This window comes from Myotis daubentonii, chromosome 1 (assembly GCF_963259705.1).
Source record: "Myotis daubentonii chromosome 1, mMyoDau2.1, whole genome shotgun sequence".
NCBI lineage: Eukaryota > Metazoa > Chordata > Mammalia > Chiroptera > Vespertilionidae > Myotis > Myotis daubentonii.
In genome coordinates, this window is record NC_081840.1 from 102,376,864 (window position 1) to 102,396,498 (window position 19,635).

General features: G+C 36.5%; 1 protein-coding gene and 1 long non-coding RNA gene across 4 annotated transcripts in view; one reads left to right on the plus strand and one right to left on the minus strand.

Annotated features, from left to right (window-relative positions):
- Positions 1-19,635, plus strand: part of LOC132211217 (uncharacterized) — a 1,824,365-nt gene that overhangs the window by 75,434 nt on the left and 1,729,296 nt on the right. The gene's annotated exons all lie outside the window — the stretch shown is intronic.
- Positions 1-19,635, minus strand: part of ITGB1 (integrin subunit beta 1) — a 61,010-nt gene that overhangs the window by 12,893 nt on the left and 28,482 nt on the right. For all 3 annotated transcript variants that reach the window (XM_059712780.1, XM_059712762.1, XM_059712770.1), the window contains exons 2-10: positions 16,714-16,780; positions 13,962-14,047; positions 10,880-11,102; positions 8,867-9,037; positions 6,910-7,148; positions 3,569-3,724; positions 2,076-2,171; positions 1,848-1,937; positions 99-239 (exon numbers count right to left, since the gene is read on the minus strand). In XM_059712780.1, the coding sequence (XP_059568763.1) occupies positions 99-239; positions 1,848-1,937; positions 2,076-2,171; positions 3,569-3,724; positions 6,910-7,148; positions 8,867-9,037; positions 10,880-11,102; positions 13,962-14,047; positions 16,714-16,780 (1,269 nt within the window). The remainder of the gene's footprint in view (positions 1-98; positions 240-1,847; positions 1,938-2,075; positions 2,172-3,568; positions 3,725-6,909; positions 7,149-8,866; positions 9,038-10,879; positions 11,103-13,961; positions 14,048-16,713; positions 16,781-19,635) is intronic.

Sequence of the window (19,635 nt, forward strand, 5' to 3'; positions counted from 1 at the left end):
TAAAAAGCTCATTTCTTTTATTCTCAAATTACAAACTAGATTGCTTATATAAAACAGCAATATTTTTCTTTTCTTCAGAAAATGTTTATACAACCTACCTCATCTCCAATGGAAATATTGGAGCATTTTCTTCCATTTTCCCCTGTTCCATTCACCCCATTTTTGCAGTAAGATTTATAATTTATTGTTACTCCTTCTGGCAATTTGCTGTTTTCCAAAATTACTTCTGAGGAAAGGGACTAAAACAAAGACTAATTACACATAGGAAAGGCAAACAAAATGCTACTATAAGTTGAATGCATAAAACCAATGGGCCCATTAAGAAAACAGTATCCTATATAATAAAAGCCTAATATGCTAAGTGTCTGGTCATCCATTCAACCAAACCATAATATGCTAATGATATGCTAAGGCCGCTCAACTGCTCGCTATGACATGCACTGACCACCAGGGGGCAGACATTCCAACCAATAGGTTAACTTGATGCTGGGGTCTGGCTGATAGGGACTGAGCAAGATGGGCCAGATATGCCCTGGAGCCCTCCCACAGTCCCTCCTGGGCTGGTCAACCTCCTGCATCCCTCTCCAGCCCTGAATGTGCACTGGTGGGGTCCCTCAGCTTGGCCTGTGCCCTCTCGCAATCCGGGACCACTCAGGGGATGTTGGAGAGCTGGTTTCGGCCCAATCCCACAGGCCAGGCCGAGGGACCCCACTGGTGCACGAATCCATGCACCGGGCTTCTAGTAATTTAAATAAAATGTTTAAAGCCAAATCCTGGGTGCTTAGAAGGCTCTAATTAATAAGGACCAATTCTTCAAAATAATGTACATGATTGAAAAGTAAGAGTATTTGTGCTTTAATTACTAAGTCAAATGTTAATGATCATATAGCATAGAAACCTGATATTAATTATGAGGACTCCTCCTAATTTTCTTACCCCGTTGCCAATATGGCCCTATGACTTCATCTATCTAACACGGGACTAAGGTAAACAATCTACTACACAGTCTGAGAACAAATTTCCTTAGAAATTATGGTACCCCTGGCCAAAACAAAAAAACACACAAAACAACAACAAACAAACAAACAAACACACACCAATAGCTCCAAGTAAGAAGGAGTCAAACCAGTGATTTGTTAGAATATGAGACTGCTCCGGACAAATGCAAAAGGCTATAGCTTGCACACACGCCTACATGGGTGGGAATTTATGCTGTTAAGATGGAGAACTATAGGCAAGATATGAAACAACTAGAATCTTGAAAAACTTTGTAAAAACCTCTCTTTTTGAGTAGGGTCTTCCTAAAACATTTTGGGAACCCCTGACATGAACTAAAAAAATATATTTTAAAAATATCTAAAATTCAACCTGTCAAGGGAAGAAGAGTAGAGATAATGTATGCAGCACACAACGGTTACCGTAATGTTACAAATGCCTTCAGATTACTTAAATGGTCATTAAGTACTGGTTTATATTAATCATTTTAAGTAATCTGAAGGCATTTGTAACCAATACTTAATGAATATCACTAAAGGTACTCTGATTAAGCTCTAGACAGAGCAAATAATTCCTCTTCAATTTCAATTCAACTTCCTTCCTTCCTTCCGTGTGTGTGTGTGTGTGTGGGGGGGGGGGATCTTATAAATCCTTTTAAAATAGTTGTCATACATATATTTAAATTATACTTTTTTAAGAGAATGTGAGATTTTCCTCCAGATATATAGAATTTAAACTTTATGTTGTCCTCTGTGTTTTGTTATACTGTGTATGAAGGGAGTTTTATTTCTTTGAGCACAGTCCTCTCAACAGGGTACTGTCCAAATAGATCTTATTTAAAATGTACTCACATTGTATGCATCAATGATCAACTGAATTACATTGCTGGAATTTGCAGATAATGTTCCTACTGCTGACTTAGGGATCAAGTTTTTCAGTTCCTGCAATTAAAAGATAAACACATAAAATGCAATATATCCATTCAACAAGTAACTACTGAATACTTATTTTTAAATGCCAGTACCTAAATAACGTGGTCTAGAAGTTTGATGTTCTTTTTATCTCACATATATATTTACCTTGTAAACGGGCTGAAATTCTTCAGTAACTGCAAAAATCGTCTGAATGTTATTTTCACTTAATTTCTGGACAAGGTGAGCAATAGAAGGATAATCCTAAGAAATTAAGTAATAAAATTTAGTATGTAATTACATCCAATCAATACATTTTTAAGTCATTTTTGAAAATCAAATTGCATATATAATTGGATCACTCACAGAAGACTGCTTGAAATAACACAAGCAGTGTGCTGAAGTGGATGATGTTATGTGTTTCTACTCTTCTCTCTTTATGTATCAAAATTTCCATAATAAAAAAGGTTTTATAAAACAATATTTTCTATGTATATTAAATGTCAGAACAAATAAATTAAAGAATTGCCAGTAATTAAAGATTGCATTATCTGTCACTTAAGAAAAAGACCAAGATTCACCAAGGTTTAAATTTTTTCCAGACTAAATAATTGGCCAATCTTTATTTTTAATAGAAGCAAGGTGCCTATTTGTAAAACTCACATGTAAATAAGATAAGGAATGTTAAGACTATATTATTTGTTTATAAATAATATCACATTTGCTAACAAACGATGCATACAAGTGAAAGGAGAAGCAGCCATTGTCCAGGCATGGAGAAAATGTGTCTAAGTAGCTCCTTTCACCCTACTGAGGCCCTGTCTAAGTGCAAGGAAGCAAGCACAAAGCCACATCTATAGAAACAGCAATACTAGCTTTCCTGAATATTAGGTCAGGACCCATACTTGCCAAAATAACAAAACCCAAACTCTTATGGACAAAAAGAGGCCACATAGTAAACCTGACAAGCTCAGGAGAGGCCTACATGGCAGCCTTACAAACTCGGAGACCTAAAGTTAACTACATAGGATTGTCTGAAATTAAAGCTTTTTAACTAAAAGCAGTTTATGGAGGGTAGTCATGTCCTAAGCGGTATCTTCCCTCACAAAAGTCAATCTTTACCTTAACTAAGCCTACTTTCTTTTTGCATCTATGATATCATATCTTTGGAATGTCTAAGTAATTTTCCTTTTTCTGGACCCCTCAAAGCACAGGTATTGTTCTGTGAAGACCACAAATCCCCTGTTATTGAGTTAATTGTTGACTATTAACTATCCTATATCCACCTAAGTAAAAGAAGTGTGTGTCTATCATTTTACTTTTTATCCAATCCCAGAGGCTGCCTGCTTTGCTTTCTCCTACTTCCCTAATCTATCACCAATGGACTTCATGTAACCTACTTAAGTCTCCTTTTTTCAGTGTAATGCATAAAATAAGGTACAAAACTGCCATTCTCCAGAGCATTCTCTCAATCTGTTGAGACTTTGCTTCCTACCAACTGTTGACAGTTTGGCCCAAATAAACTCACAAACTTCACAGGTTTGAATGTTTCTTATGTTAACACCCTGAAAAACCCACAAGCCTGTCACCCACACTTCTCTTAGTGTTAAACACTAAAATCAACATGATTCCGCTCAATGTATAAGGAATTAAGCACTTACATAATAATGGCTCATTGTGTACATATCATTTTCCAGGTGACACTGTCCATCATTTGGTAAAACAATGCCACCAAGTTTCCCATCTCCAGCAAAGTGAAACCCAGCATCCGTAGAAAATACCAGCAGCCGTGTAACATTCCTCCAGCCAATCAATGACTTAAAAAGAAAAGGATTAAAATTCTAAAATACTACTCACAATAATTCATATATGCTACCATTGTATGCTACCTTATTCTGTATCTTCTTCACCCTCTCTTTGCACAATGGTAAAACTATTCTTGTGATAAATACATAGAACCCATTGAATAAAGCTCCTCTAACCACTGTAAAACTATATTTTGCCTGGTTGCCCATTTATCTCAGCTGTTTTAAAAACTGTATCTTTTAAAATCCTTACTCCCACTAGGAGGTAAGCAAACTAACTCTGTGTGTGACAGGGACCACATCTGGTTTTGTTTATCTTCCTATCCGTAGCAGCTAGCACAGTAGTTAGCACACAGTACATGCTTCACATCATGTATTTGCTAGGTAAATAAAAATGTCTCAGCCCGTGCTTTCTTAAAAACTATATATTTTATTGATTTCAGAGAGGAAGGGAAAGGCGGAGAGAAATAGAAACATCAATGATGAGAGAGAATCATTGATTGGCTGCCTCCTGCATCCCCCGCCTGCCCCCACTGGGAATGGAGCCCACAAGCTGGGCATGTAACCTGACTGGGAAATGAACCGTGACCTCCTGGTTCTGACCTCCTGGTTCGTAGGTCGATGCTTACTGAGCCCTGCCCGACAGGCTCAGCCCATATCTTTACCTTTCTGATGCTGTCTTGTTCCCTTCCATCCTCTATCCTTGCTCTATCTTCTACAGCATATACCTCCTTTAGGGCCCTCCATATTAGGCCTTCCTTTTTTAAGCACAGAAAAAAAAAATCTCCAAAGACTTGCCCTGCTTAATTCCATCATTCTAACACATCAGTACTGTTTACTTATTCGTTTATTTTATTTTCCACAAAGAATTTAATGTAGTCGTAAAATCTTTTTCTCTCTCAGTAATTTTGTAATTATGTTTATCTAAATTTACTGAATACATCTGTTTATGTCCTCATAAGACTGTAAATTCCTTGAAGGCAGAAATTAAGTTTATTAATGCTGGCAACTCAGTGGAACATATGTCTCTTTTGCATCTAGAGTGAGTGAACAGTTACTCTCAGCGTAACAATCAGAAAGATAGTAGTGGCCATAAATATTATGGCTTGCTTTAATCCCACAAGCTGATGCAAAGTCAGAGGTAGCCCAGAGAATGCTCTCTCTCACCAGTGAGCTGCTAACAGGATCACAAATGAATGGCTGGAAAAAAAAGAGTTGTCAGGCTAGGCACTACCTAAATTACTTTTTCTTTCCCTTTAAAAGCAGGTTACCTTTAAATTGCAACTACCCAGAGAGATGTCAAAAGTAACAATAATATATTAGTTAATTATCTGCTGAGTGCTTAGTGGCACTTTAGATGGATTACTATATTTAAATTTCATAATATGCCTAACGAGGTATATCTATTATTATCCCTTCTTAAAGAAAAGGAAACAACTCTCTAGAATAGCTAAGTAAATTCCCTGAGATCAGTAGTGACGGAAAAATTTGAAGTCATGTTCTAATAGTCCAAAGACTGTTCTCTTAATCACTATACCATGGTGTTATATTATTATCTTAGATATCATTAGCACCCTAGCAAAAATTGTTTGAAAAGTAACCATTAAGAAACATCTGGAATCAAGGAGGGACTTCTAGGGAATAGGAGTACTACAAGAAAAAAAAGGGGAGGAATGATACAATAGTAGGTACTTAAGACAAACATTACCCAAGTGCCTATCAATAGACAAGTGGATAAAAAAGCTGTGGTGCACACACAATGGAATACTACTGGGAAATAAAAAAGAATGAAATCTCATGAATGGACCTAGAGGATATTATATTAAATGAAATAAGTCAGATAGAGAAAGACAAATACCAATGATTTCACTAACATGTGGAATCTAAAGAACAAAATATACAAATAAACAAAATAGAAACAGACTCATAGATACAGAGAACATACTGATGGATGACAGAAGGGAAGAAAGTTGGGGGATTGGGTGGAAAAGGTAAGGGGATTAAGAAGTACAAATTGGTAGTTACAGAATAGTCACAGAGATATAAATTAAGCATAGGGAATATAGTCAATAATACTGTAACAACTATGTATGGATCCTTGAAATATCAGGGATCACTCTGTAAAGTACATGACTATAGTCTAACTATTATGCTGTACATTATCTACCTCACAATGTTTTCTAATTTCAGCTTCAAGTACCTCACTATAAAGTCATCCCAAAATCTTCAGCTAGTAAATGGATCATAAAATTCTAATCACTAGTATAACGCTACTACTGAAAATCTTATAATTAAAATTACAGCCCTAGCCAGTTTGCCTCAGTGAATAGAGCATTGGCCTGCTGACTGAAGGGTCCTGGGTTTGACTCTGGTCAGGGGCACATGCCCAGGTTTCAGTCTCGATCCCCAATAGCGGGCATGCAGGAGGCAGCCGATCAATGATTCTCTCTCATCATTGATGTTTCTATCTCTCTCTCCCTTTCCCTTCCTCTCAGAAATCAATAAAAAGTATATATTTTTAAAAATTACAAATATTATGTCTTCTCAAAATATTATGTTCTCAGCTTACAAATTAGGAGAAAGGTAAGTGTGAGAGAGAAACATCAATTGGTTACCTACCATACATGCTCCGACTGAAGATCGAACCTGCAAGCTGGGTATGTACCCTAACAGAGAATTGAACTGCGACCCTTTGGTGCATGGGAAAACACTCTAACAAACTGAGCCACACCAGCCAGGGCTAGGGAAAGGTATATTTTAAAGATGATAAGCAGAAGAACGTTGATCAAAGGAAAATGACACCCGAGACAGTGGTCCATTTGAGCACTTTTAATGCTACTGTGATACCTCAGATGACCTCAATTCCATTTCTGGCACAAAGCCAGAAAGTCAAGATACCTAGGTCTCTTCTAAAAACCTAGACCACCAGCTGAAGTGCCCAACTGTTTCAAATGGTAAGCATTCTGGATTTTTCAAGCCCTGTATAAATGAACTAAGTGACTAGTTCAAATAGAGACATGATTACATATGCTTTTATAAAGCACTTACGGTTGGAGGAAATTTAAGGGACTAAATTCTGTACTTCTCTGGAATAACTGAGTATGATATGGTAATAAAGATAATTTTTCCCATTAACTGATAGTAAAATCACACTAAAATTCACACAATATTCCTTTGTAGAAAATGAATGCACTGACCCCACAAACTGCAACTTGCATGATTGCATCAAAACCACCTTCCGGAGAATCCAAATTTCCAGATATGCGCTGTTTACCAACAAGATCATTAAATACTCCCCCTTTATCAGTAAGACTGAGCACATTTTTGTAGCTAAATGGGCTGGTGCAGTTCTGTTCACTTGTGCAAGGGTTCTTGAGCTTAGCTGGTGTTGTACTAATGTAAGGCATCACAGTTTTCTCCACAAATGAGCCAAACCCTGTGTAGGAAAAATGCATAAAGAGAAATGGATGGATAGATGAATGGATAAATTTGCATTAAAAAAAAAAATCAAGAATGTTACCACATGTAAGTCAATCTTTTTCCTTACAAGAAATAATAAGATTTTTTAATAATAAGGTTTCAAAGGAGATCATTACAATAGGAAAAATCCAGGTCTGAAGTGAGAGTAGGCTGTACTGGCTGGTGCAATCATATTAATTAGTAATGAAATAGAATCTGAATACTCAACATGTTCATAAAATAAATCAACAAATTAATGACTAAATTCCTGAACACAAGCATGCATTTCATTATCCATTTGGTAGAATATCAGCCCTCCACATCCGTGGGTTTTGCATGTGCAGATTCAACCAACTGCAGATCAAAAATATTTTTAAAAATCTCAGAACATTACAAAAAGCAAACATTTGAATTTGCCATGCACCAAGCACTATGACGAACTCATATGAATAAGGTGACAAGTAGGCAGATCCTGCTGTTGCCTAAATGAAAATACCATCCTATATAATAAAGAGGGAATATGCAAATTGACCATCACACTGTCACAAAAGATGGTGGCGCCCACAGTGGAGGCAGGGTTTCCATAACACAAGATGGCTGCACCCACAGTGGAGGCGGGGTTTCCATAACACAAGATGGCTGCACCCACAGCGGAGGCTGAGTTCCCATAACGTGCCTTAACGAGCAATCAGCAGGGGTCTGAGGCTGCATGGTGCTGGGCTGGGGCAGGGGACCTGAGGCTGCGCCTCCCCCACCCGGTGGGACTTGACAGGGGACCCTCAAGGTGCACCTCCTGCCCCAGTGCTGGGTCAGGGGACCTCAGGCTGCTCCCCTTTCCCCCAGGGCCAGGGGACCTCAGGCTGTGCCCCCCCACCGCGGCGCCGGGAGACCTGAGGTTGCGCCTCCCTGCCTGGTGCCTGGCCAGGGGACCTAAGGCTGCGCCCCCCACCTAACAGGGCTTAACGGGAGACCGGAGGCTGCACCCCCCACCCGGGCGGGGCTTGATGGGGGATCTCAGACTGCGCCCCCTCTGCCCAACGGGGCTCGATGGGGGATCTCAGGCCACGTCCCCCACCCAGTGGAGCTTGACAGGAGACCTGAGGCTGCACCCCCTGTCTGGCGGGGCTTGATGGGGGACCTGAGGCTGCACCCCCTACCCAGCAGGGCTTGACAAGGGTGGGGCTGGCTGGGTCTGGGTCTCGCGCGATTTTGAGGCACCGCGGGTGGTCGGGGACTAGACTCTGGGTCCCGTGGTGTGCCCCAGACTCTTGACAGAAGGAAGATTTTCATATACATTTTACTAATTTTCTTTCATCTCTGACACTTCTATTATAGAGAATGGGCAAATAGCAGTATTAAAATATTTCCTCTAATTAATCCCCTTTTAATGTGCATAAATTTCATGCTCCGGGCCACTAGTTCTTTTTAGAAGGGACTTGAGCATCCTTGGATTTTGGTATCCTGGAGCCAATACCCAGTGGATATGAGGCAAAACTATAATCTGTGTCAAATAACATGGTAGTACACGTAACAGAGGAATAAGAAAACAGAAAAATTATTAGATGTGTGACAAAATGATCAGTCCTTTCTGAAAGAAAAGGCTAAAACCTGACCTTATTTATCTCATAAGTATGTGGTGAAGAACAAAACTGCCAAGATTTATACAAATGAAAATTATTTTTTCAATATCCCCACCTATTCGGAAGTCCGAAGTAATCCTCTTCATTTCATTCATCAGATCTGTTCCAAGACTTTTTACATTCTCCAAGTCATCTTTCATAGAGTAAGAAAGGTCCATTAGGTAGTAGAGATCAATGGGATAGTCTTCAGCTCTCTTGAATTTTAATGCAAATGTTTGAGGCTCCCCTAATTAAACAGATATTAGAAAATGAAATTAGCTTGTTAACAATAAAAGCAATGAGGAAAACTAAATAGACTGTATTTGCAAGGTAAACACCATAAAATGAAATGTATTATTGCTGTATTTTTCACAAAATTCCATATGTAATACAATGGGTGTGTATTCAATTTCATTCACAAATATTTAAAATGCCAGAGCCTGGGGATACAAGATGAAAAAGACAACATCCCAAATCCATAGTAAGTAAAACAGACAAAAATGGTTGATTTATAACTAGCACAGAGGAAAACAAGTAGACAGAAAAACATAAATGAGACTGGGGTGGTTGAGAAGGGCACAGTATAAGGAACACCTGACTTTTTAAAGTTTGAAGTTCTAAATCAAGACTGTTCTCTGTTTAATGGGATCCTACTATATGCAAATAACATACTCTATTTTTTTACTTTAGAAAACCTGGTAAAAAGTTTTAAAAATGACTTACAGAGACAAAGAGACTTGTTAAGAAACTATAGGAAAAATCTAAGACAGTGAAAGTCTGAATGGAAACAGTGAGGAAGGAGGAGAGAGATGAGTAAGAGTGGTAGGTATAATTCACTTAGAAAATACACGAGAAGGTTTGAGTGAAACAAAAAAATCATAAAAATTTTAACTTGTAGTCATAGCCAATTTGGGTGGATAGAGCATTGACCTGTGGGTCTAGGGTTCTATTCTGGTCAAGGGCACATAGCGAGGTTGCAGGCTTAATCCTTGACCCTGGTCAAGGCACATGTGGGAGGCAACCAATCAATGTGTTTCTTTCACATCAATGTTCCTCTCTTTCTTTTTCTCCCCCTCTCTTTCACTTGATCTAAAAATCAATGAAAAATATCCTCGAGTATGGATTAACAACAACTACCTTGTAGATTATTTCTATGTAAATTTCTAGTACATAATTCAATAAATGGGTTTGAAGCTTAAGAGAAAACTCTGTGCTACAGTATACAAATGGTTTTAAAGCCGTAAGAGGAAAGACTACAATTAGGAGGACTGCAAAGAGAAAGGAAAACAAAAAGACACAAAAAAAGATTAGAAAGCGGGATTAAGAAAAACTACGAGTGATACCATAGAAGTCAAGAGAAAGAGCATTTCAGAAGGCTCTAAGGCGTCAGTTGGTACAGAAAGGTTAAAAAGAAAAAAGCACCCCCCCCCCCCCCCAACAAGGGTACACTAGACTTGGTGGTTCAAGGTGATGGTAGAGCTTTGTCAGAACAGGCTTAGAAGCAAAAGCTCAACTGTTAAAAAGAAAAAAGCACACCCCCCCCCCCCCCCAACAAGGGTACACTAGACTTGGTGGTTCAAGGTGATGGTAGAGCTTTGTCAGAACAGGCTTAGAAGCAAAAGCTCAACTGAAGAGTAAATGGGAGTGGAAATCAGGGACACAAGTAATATGCACCACTCTTGAAAGAAAGGGGATGGACCTTGGAAGGAGCGGGAAGAGGGCTTGTGTTTTGTTGTTGTTGAGATACGAGATTGCTACAGATTCTGATAAAAACCTTAATAATTTAACAATACTAAACATAGACAAAGGAAAAATATAGGCTAAAATGCTGTCTGCATATATGAACACTTTTATTTTTAAAACCCATTAAATCTTTCTTAATATTTAACAATTATTATTTCAAGTATGTATTACAAATTGTTACGTCTGGAAAAACATGTCTGAAATTTAATGTATTCCACATTTCTACTTGAGAGCCAGTCCACATAAGAAAATGAACCCTCAACAGAAACTGAAAAGAGACTTATATAAAGTTGTTGTCAAAAAGCTCAAGTAGAAACAAAGGTATCCACAGAATTAGATTTCTTACCTGATCGTAATTGCAAAACCAACTGCTGTGGTTGGATCTGCGTAATATCTTCCGGTTTGAGCTTCTCTGCAGTTCCTTTGCTACGATTGGTTACATTTTTATTTTTCTTTATATCTTTGGAACCTCTGGGATTTTCTATATCATCTGGATGACAACCCTTCTTTTTTAAGGCTTCTAAATCATCACATCGTGCAGAAGTAGGCATTCCTTCTTGTAAAAATGTCTAAGTGACATATAAAATATAGGTATAAATAAAAAGGTCAAATCTTTTACTTAATTGCAAATAAACAATCAAATTGTGCAAATCAAGTGACATATCGAATGTACTTAACTTCTGGTTTTTAAACAAAATGTTTCCTTCATCCAATCCATAATAAGTGCTCTTGTTTATGTACTTAATTTCTGGTTTTTAAACAAAATGTTTCCTTCATCCAATCCATAAGAAGTGCTCTTGTTTATAAACAAAAGTAGAGGCCCGGTGCACGAATTTGTGCACCAATGGGGTATCCCAGCCTGGCCTGCGGGATCCAGCCCAAACTGGCTCTCTGACATCCCCTGAGGGGTCGGAGAGAGACGCGGGAGGGAGTTTGGCCAGCCAGGGAGGGACCATGGGAGGGCTCCAGTGCGTGTCCAGCCCATCTTGCTCAGTCCCGATCAGCTGGACCCCAGCAGCAAGCTAACCTACCGGTCGGAGCATCTACCCCCTGATGGCCAGTGCACGACATAGCGAGTAGTTGAGGCCTTAGCATATCATTAGCATATTAGGCTTTGATTGGTTGAATAGCCGACCGGACGACCAGACACTTAGCATATTAGGCTTTTATTATATAGGATATTTCCCTGGAAAGTAATACTGTTTTTACTAATATATTATTAGTAATTTATTATTTTAATAATACTTAGGAGTGATCTAAGTGTACATTTTAATTATGTCACCTGCAAATTAAGAGTATCTAATAAAATAATTTATTTAGTGAAATCACTAATTCAGCATGGTTAACATCCACTAATAATGTATACACAACCAAATATCAAATATTTTTCCTTAAGAAAATTCCTTAGAAGCCTCTCATATTATGTAGCATTCTCCACCATAATAACCTTAAACAATATATTGCAGAAAACATGTTATCCTAAAAGCCTCTTTATTGATGATGTCATTTTAAACCAAAAGAAGAAATTTAGCACAAATTTAGTATTCTTGGAGGTTTAAAACAATTTTAAGTATTGACTATTACTATAAACGATACAGTAAGTGATTATATGACAAGGGTTATGAATATATTTTGACAAGGTAAACTGTAAAAATAGAAAAGATCGTAATGGTATGTAAATGGTACTTGTGGTTTGGGGCAAAATTCCCAGTAGTGACATGATTTCAGAATGTGTTATACATCAACAACTTAGACGGAAATAAAAATTTTATCAGATGACCGAAGTACCTTAGTAAAAATAAAAACACTGCTTTTAAGATGTATATAAAAGATTTTGAATAACACGTTTTCATGAAATGTGAGGAGGGGAAAAAAAATGTGTGTATGTGTGTATGATTTTTAAATGTGTACATATAACTAAATCAATTATTATAATAGACATTTGACATATATCCCTAAAATTTTTATATTTAGTAAGTCAAAAATTTTTTAAATCTTAACATTGGGAAAATGAGAAAATGCCTTTCATTTGTGGTCACTTATGTTCACTTTGATATGGTATTTTATGATCTACCAATTTTATGGTGTTGTATATAGTTAGAACACTTAAATACAAAAAACAAACAGTGGTTTTGATCAGTTGTTTTTCAAGGGAAACATAAGCCTAAATGAGAACATTTAAATCATTAGAAAAACAACTGGAAAAAAAAACGTGCCATGGATCAGATGGTTCAAAGTTGTACTGTTTTTATGTATTATCAAACTTAAATTACTACCTAGTATATTATTACTTTCTAAATATTAGCCAATTCGGAAATCATAACATGTAAGTAAAATGTCATTAAACATATTCCAAAATAGCCTTTAATAATTGAAGAATTATGCTACACAGATCAAAGGCTAAACTACTTAAATAGTTTGGGTAGGATAACTGTCATCTCTGGACAAACTATAACCCTAATAAAATGGATACTGATGACAGTAGCTACCACTCATTTAGAACCTTCTAAGTGAAACTGTAACTAAGTTCAGCACTTTCTCTTTCCTCCATTGTCTCCAATTTAATTCCAGAACACTATTTTTAGGAGAACAGAAAGTAACCAAAATTTTGAAATAACAAAACAAAAACCTCTCATTTTGTCTTTCATATGGTCAAACCAAATTTGACCAGTTATGTCTATAAAACGGATACTTGAAATGTGGAGGTCAAATGACTGAATAAAAACAAATAATACGTTTTGTTGACCTTCTGATATTCACTCTGAATAAATTATATATTTTCAAAATGACTTTCCTTCAATTCCTGTTCTAATCCATCCATTCATTTATTGGTTTGTTTATTCATTCCTTCATTCAACATTCAGTAAGCTATTGTGGAAGGTTCCATGTTAAGCAACAGAGATGACAAAAGTGAATAAAATTTAAACCCTAACTTCAATAGTTTGCAAATCAATTAGGATGTAAATCAATTCCATATTAGTTTAACTCAAATATATTTAGAAATATTAATTTATACCTCTCCCATCAATAAAAGGGAAAACCCTAAAATAGTCAAATTAAATGGCTAGAGTTTTAGGGGCAGCTATCCAATGGAAATATAATACATTCCACAAAGGTGAGCTATATATAAAATAATTTTAAAAAGTACTAATAATGTTGAAATGCTAATAAATCTTCAAACTTTGGTATTTATTTGAGGCTTGCAGCAATTCTCAATTTGAACCACCCATACTTCAAGTGTTCAAGTTACATGAGGTGTTGATCAGCACAACTCTAGACCAACATACAATACTGTACACAGAGTTGACCCTTATTCAACAAACATTGCTTTAAATGAAAACTCACATCAAGCTCTTCCAAGGATACAGTTGTGTGTAACACTAAATGACTAGAGAATAAATGGAAAGAATTTGTGCTGTCTTACTTACTGAATTTGTACACCATCCACAATTTGGCCCTGCTTGTATACATTCTCCACATGATTTGGCATTTGCTTTTAAACATCTATTTTCATCTGTCAGGGAAAAAAAGAATAGACCACTTTACTTGATATGTCAAGAGAGAAAATAATAAAAAATCAGGATCACAATGACAAATAATTCAATATATATATGAACGTTAAATATGAATATTATGATCTAGACCTGCCCTAAAGAGGCCCCAAAGAGAAGTGATTCTGGGTTACCTTAACACAAAGCCATAAAAGGACGGTTATCTTTCTTGTCTTCTATAGCAAGGACTACGTACAATTATTAATGTACATTTATCCTTTTTGTCAAAGGCATAATTCCAGATCTATCAGATTGAATGGTCATAATTTTCAGTTTTCTTACAAATGGGCATAGCATACTTCATTTAAGTCATATCACCATACCCTGAACAGTTTTCCCTTCATTTTTATTATGTTAAATATTTGAAAAGTTCATATTCATCCAAGCCAAAATCCCATGACTTATCAGGCTCTGTGTTCAAAGTATGTTTTACAATTCTTTAATCAAATATCGGCATGCCTTTCATGTGGTAAACACTGACATGGACTGTCTCCAATGTGTCTTTTCAGATTATGCTCATTATGGAAAATTTGAAAAATACATAAAAACATAAAGAAAAGAAACCTAAAAATCAGCCATAATCTGCTCATAAGATATTACTATTAACAATTTGTACATGTCTTTCCAGGCTTTTCTCATATAAATAGATAAAAAAATATCAAGAATGCATAATATATATAAATGAAATTGAGGACATACATTTTGTGTACTACTTCTTATACTTTAGCCTGAGTACCATTATAAATTCTTCAAAATGATGCCTTTTAATAATTGCATATTTCATTATATTGCACCCTATTTAGTGAAAAAGCTTGTGTTCACACATCCTTACTCACATGCACACACAAACCCCTGAAATACATATGTACATAGATGCACCCACTCAGATGATCCCATTCTTATAATATAAAACTCTATTTTTTATCATAGATTTTTAAAAACATACTGAGTTGAAGAATATTAATGGTTTTAAAATCCTTGATACACACTAATTTCAACCCAGAATTAATATTCTCACAAGCAATATAAAAATAGCATTTAATTAACTGGTATTTAATTAATGCACTAAGTAATTAATATAAAATTTTCAACATCACTAATAAATATAAATTTTTTACTCATTTAATAGGTATACATTAGAATCTCAATTCATTGTCAATTATTTAAGATCTCTCATTTTTTCATATTTTTACTGACCATATCTTTTGTAAATTTTCTATCTTTTGCAAATTTTTCTATTATGTTCATATGTTTTTATTGGATCTCTACACATGATAAAAAAATTAAATCCTTTTTTGATTTTCTTATTGTTGATGGTGTTTTGACATATAGATATTTTGGGATTTTTATGTTGTTGGTTTTATGAATTTCAAAATTATCAATATTTCCTTTATGATTTCTTTCTTCATTTTTCTGTGTTGTAAGACCTTCCTATCCTGAGATAAAATAACTGTTCTACAGTACATTTTTTTAGAATTGGAGAACAGCATTCTATTATTTCAGATGTGGACACACCATGGTTTCTAAGAGGATTAAATACATTTTTGTTTTTATTTTCCACTCCTCTACAAACAACACCAACATTTTTCAAGACTTTTTGATCAAAGAGTAGGAACATCTACTCATCAACTGTTCCTGGTTTCAGTTTTTTAGAGCATAACAGAGAGTTCATAATCTACCATTCTACACTTTTCTTCTAAATATATTACATGTCATTACTTTTTCTATGCTCAAATCACTCTACTACACTCTCAAAAGTTTTTTTCTGTAGTGTATTGCCGCAACTTTCGCAGCAGGGTTCAAGATCTGAAGGAGGGGCCGACGCACAAATGAAAATGCTATACAAGAAATATGAATTTAGAAGGCATTGGGGGCCAGTTGGAGTCTCTTTCTTGAAGAGACACACTGACTTCTGGCCTGGTCTGCTATTTATTTACTTGAATACACATTTAACCTTTAGCAATGCATACAGGCATATCAAAGGTAAAGTTTGGTAAACAGTAAAAGAATTATCAGGTCAGGGAATTGCCTTGAGCCACCACTATATAAACAAACGAGGTGCTTAGCATCAGCCCTGCTAACACCCAAGGTCCAACTGCCTTCTGCGTTCCTTGGTGCACTGACAGTATTGGCAAGGGGTGGTTTCCTGCAGTGTATTATCTCTACATATAAAAGCCTAAGCGACTGAATGACTGGTCAACTGGTCGCTATAATGTGCACTGACCACCAGGGGACAGATGCTCAATGCACATGATTGTTCTCCCTCCTGTCTGGATGGGGCCTGCAGGGACCGGTCTGAACCCGGCTATCAGACATCCCTCGAGGGGTCCCGGATTGCGAGAGGGTGCAGGCCAGGCCGAGGGACCTTACCGGTGCAAGAATCTGTGCACTGGGCCTCTAGTATCCTATCATTTTAGCATTTCACTTACTGACCTGCCTACCATCTTTCTGGGTGGCAAAGGTGAGGGGCTTTGCAGGCCATAGTAAGGACCTTGCCTTTTACTCTAAGTGAGATATTGCAGGGCTTTCAAATGGATCAGCAGGATCTGATTTAGGTCTTCCTGTACTATAACTGGTCAAAAAGCCATACAAGATACTGAAATGAAAACAAATATGATTTTTTATTTACCTGCTTGGCCAAACACATAGCAAACTGAACTGATCAGTCCAATCCAGAAAATCAGTTGTAAATTCATCTGAAATATAAAATGTACATTATATTTTAAAAATACATTAAACATAAAACATTTCTATCCACCTTATCTTCTGTTGATTTTATAAACATAATACCTCTCAATCATTTTTTCTCCAACCTTTCTCCACACCCCAGTCATTTTACCTTTCCTCTCCACGAACCTCATCTTTCACCTACATTAACTAAAATAACTTTCATAACAAATCTCCAGAATCTGTTCTTACTTTTCTTCAATTCACATATATTTTAACACATAATTAACAGTACTTCAAAAAAGAGTAACGATGGTAAGTATTCCCTAACACTATAAAAGCTATTAACAATCTTTGTCATGTGAAATATCTATCTCTATTATTGCCTATGGCTCCTGGGGGCCAAACAGGCATATCCAGAATACAACATCCTCTTACAATTTTTTAATAGTTTTTATTTTTCCTCAGGAGACGACCAATATCCTGTACAAATTACTTCTTTTTAAGAAAATCAACTTTTATGCATGGAGTTAAAATATTTAGTTTAATTCCCCACAATTTCTATATCTACAAACTAGACTCCAAAAAGGTGGGGGAGGGAGAGGCATAAGAAACCTAAAAGAGGCTTAAGTTTTACAGAGTCTCTAAAGAAAAATTAAATAATATTTTGTATATTAAGCAGAATAACCCAAACCATTATACACACACACACACACACACACACACACACACACACATATACATACATACACTAGTGTCCCAGTGCATGGACTCGTGCACATTGAAAGGAAATTAATTAGAAGAAATATTTTAATATCTCTATTCACAGCTTGCTAATGAAAAGAAAATAGGATTCTATTGAGCCTCGAATCTACCTACTCCAGGACTTCTGTGAGGATCAAATGAGATTAGGCACAGGAAAATACTTCACAAATATTTGGTTGAACTGTAAAATGTTTGCACCTGGCTATAAAGCAAGTTGGGTTCCTGGGCTGAAGAAACTCCAAGGAAGCTAGTCGCTAGGGAGAGGAAGCCAGGTGTTGCTACATATGATGTTATTACCCGGCACCCACAGCATTTCTGGGCTAGGGCTGCATTTTTTCCCATGGGGTCTTAGCAGCATTGGCTGCGATTTGGTGGAATGTCACTCTGGGGTGGTGGCGGACTGTGACCCACTTGGGGGAAGCCGAGTGTTGGTTTGTTGGCACCACGTCCATGATGCCGTTTATTTTAAAATGGCCAGTGCACGTCATGGCAGCTCCTGCATTGAGCATCTGCCCCCTGGTCATAGCTACTGGTCGGACAGACGAACACTTAGCCTTTTATATATAGAGATAACAATTTTCTGTGAATCAAAGTTTTTACTATATTAATCTATAACTTTCCAGAGTTTGTCAAAGATGGCTACGGCTAGAGGTCACTGATCCTATCCCTTAACTACTTTCTGCTCTGAACTAGCAGCCAGTCAAATAATTATGCATAAATATCTGTCCCTACCATATAAAAAAACAAACACAGATGACAAAAAAAAAAGGAGAGCTCTACTAGTTATCAAATAAAAAGAAATGAAAGCAATATAAGGTAAACTAGCAAGCAAAAAAAAAAAGGGGGGGTCTTTTTTTACCTAACAAAACTTACTGCAGAAGACTGAGAGAAACCAGATATGGCTCTATATAATATGGGGGGAAATAATTTAACAACCTACACCAAAAACCATGAAAATATATTTCTACCCTCTGAAATAGCAATCTAGCTATTGGGAATTCATCCTAAGGAAATAATTAAAAATATAAGAGGGATACACACACACAGTAAGTACAGAACTCAAGGGTGGAAATAGGTTTACAATTGTTTGTATGGAAATAATACAATAATTACTCAATAATAATATAAGAATAAACTGTGTTTCCATATTCACAACTGTAAAGCAACTTTTACCCAACTCTATATATTTACAATAGGTGAAAGTGCAAACATCCTCTTCCCAAATAGGGCAATGGCTAATTGCACCAACTTAATAGACCTATTAGAGTCATAAGAATAATAAAATGAAGTAACATCAAAAGGTTTAAAGAATAATTTTGGATGCAAGGTATACGTTAACATAACAGGTATGCAAAAATAACAGCATATAAAGTAACCCAAGAGATCTTCAGATGACAAAGAGCTGTACGCACAATACAGATAATGGATTTATTTGTTTTTTTTAAAACTGTCATAGTCTTTTCTTTTATGGATGAGTAGCTGTGTGCAATTATTCACTTGGTAAATTTCCTTCATTTAGCAAACATGTTTTTTTAAAAAACCTCCATCTTCAAGATCTTACATTCCAGGATGCAATTTCCATAGCTCCCAGACAGTGCTTCAAAGTTGTCTTAGAGCACCCAGGATACTTGCATTTTTCCTGCTGTGAACAGTTGTCCCCTTTTCTCTGTTAGCTTTCCAGAGAAAAACAATAATAATGTTCATAGTCATCCACTTTGCAACTGTGCTCAGACTAGCCAAGTTCTGTTATTCCAGGAGCTTTCAGTTGTGCTTATATATCAGTGACTGCATCCAAAAGACCAATAAAACTGTCACAGAAGTGTGAAATGCCTAACAGTTCACCTTTTAAGGCCTGCCTAAAAGATGCAACATGTAATAAATCCATGTAGGCCATAATTCTAAGCAAATCAAATGTTATCAATTCCAAAGCTGTGACTAAAAGGACCTGGAACATTAAGACTACCAAGGAAATGCATGACTGTGACAAATGGAGCATCAAGGGCAGTTTCTGCACAAAGGCCATATATGGACTGATATGTGTTTCTTAGGGATACTTCTCAGGCTATTTCAAGGACCACTAGACTACCTTGAGAAACCTCTTAAAATATTACACACTTCA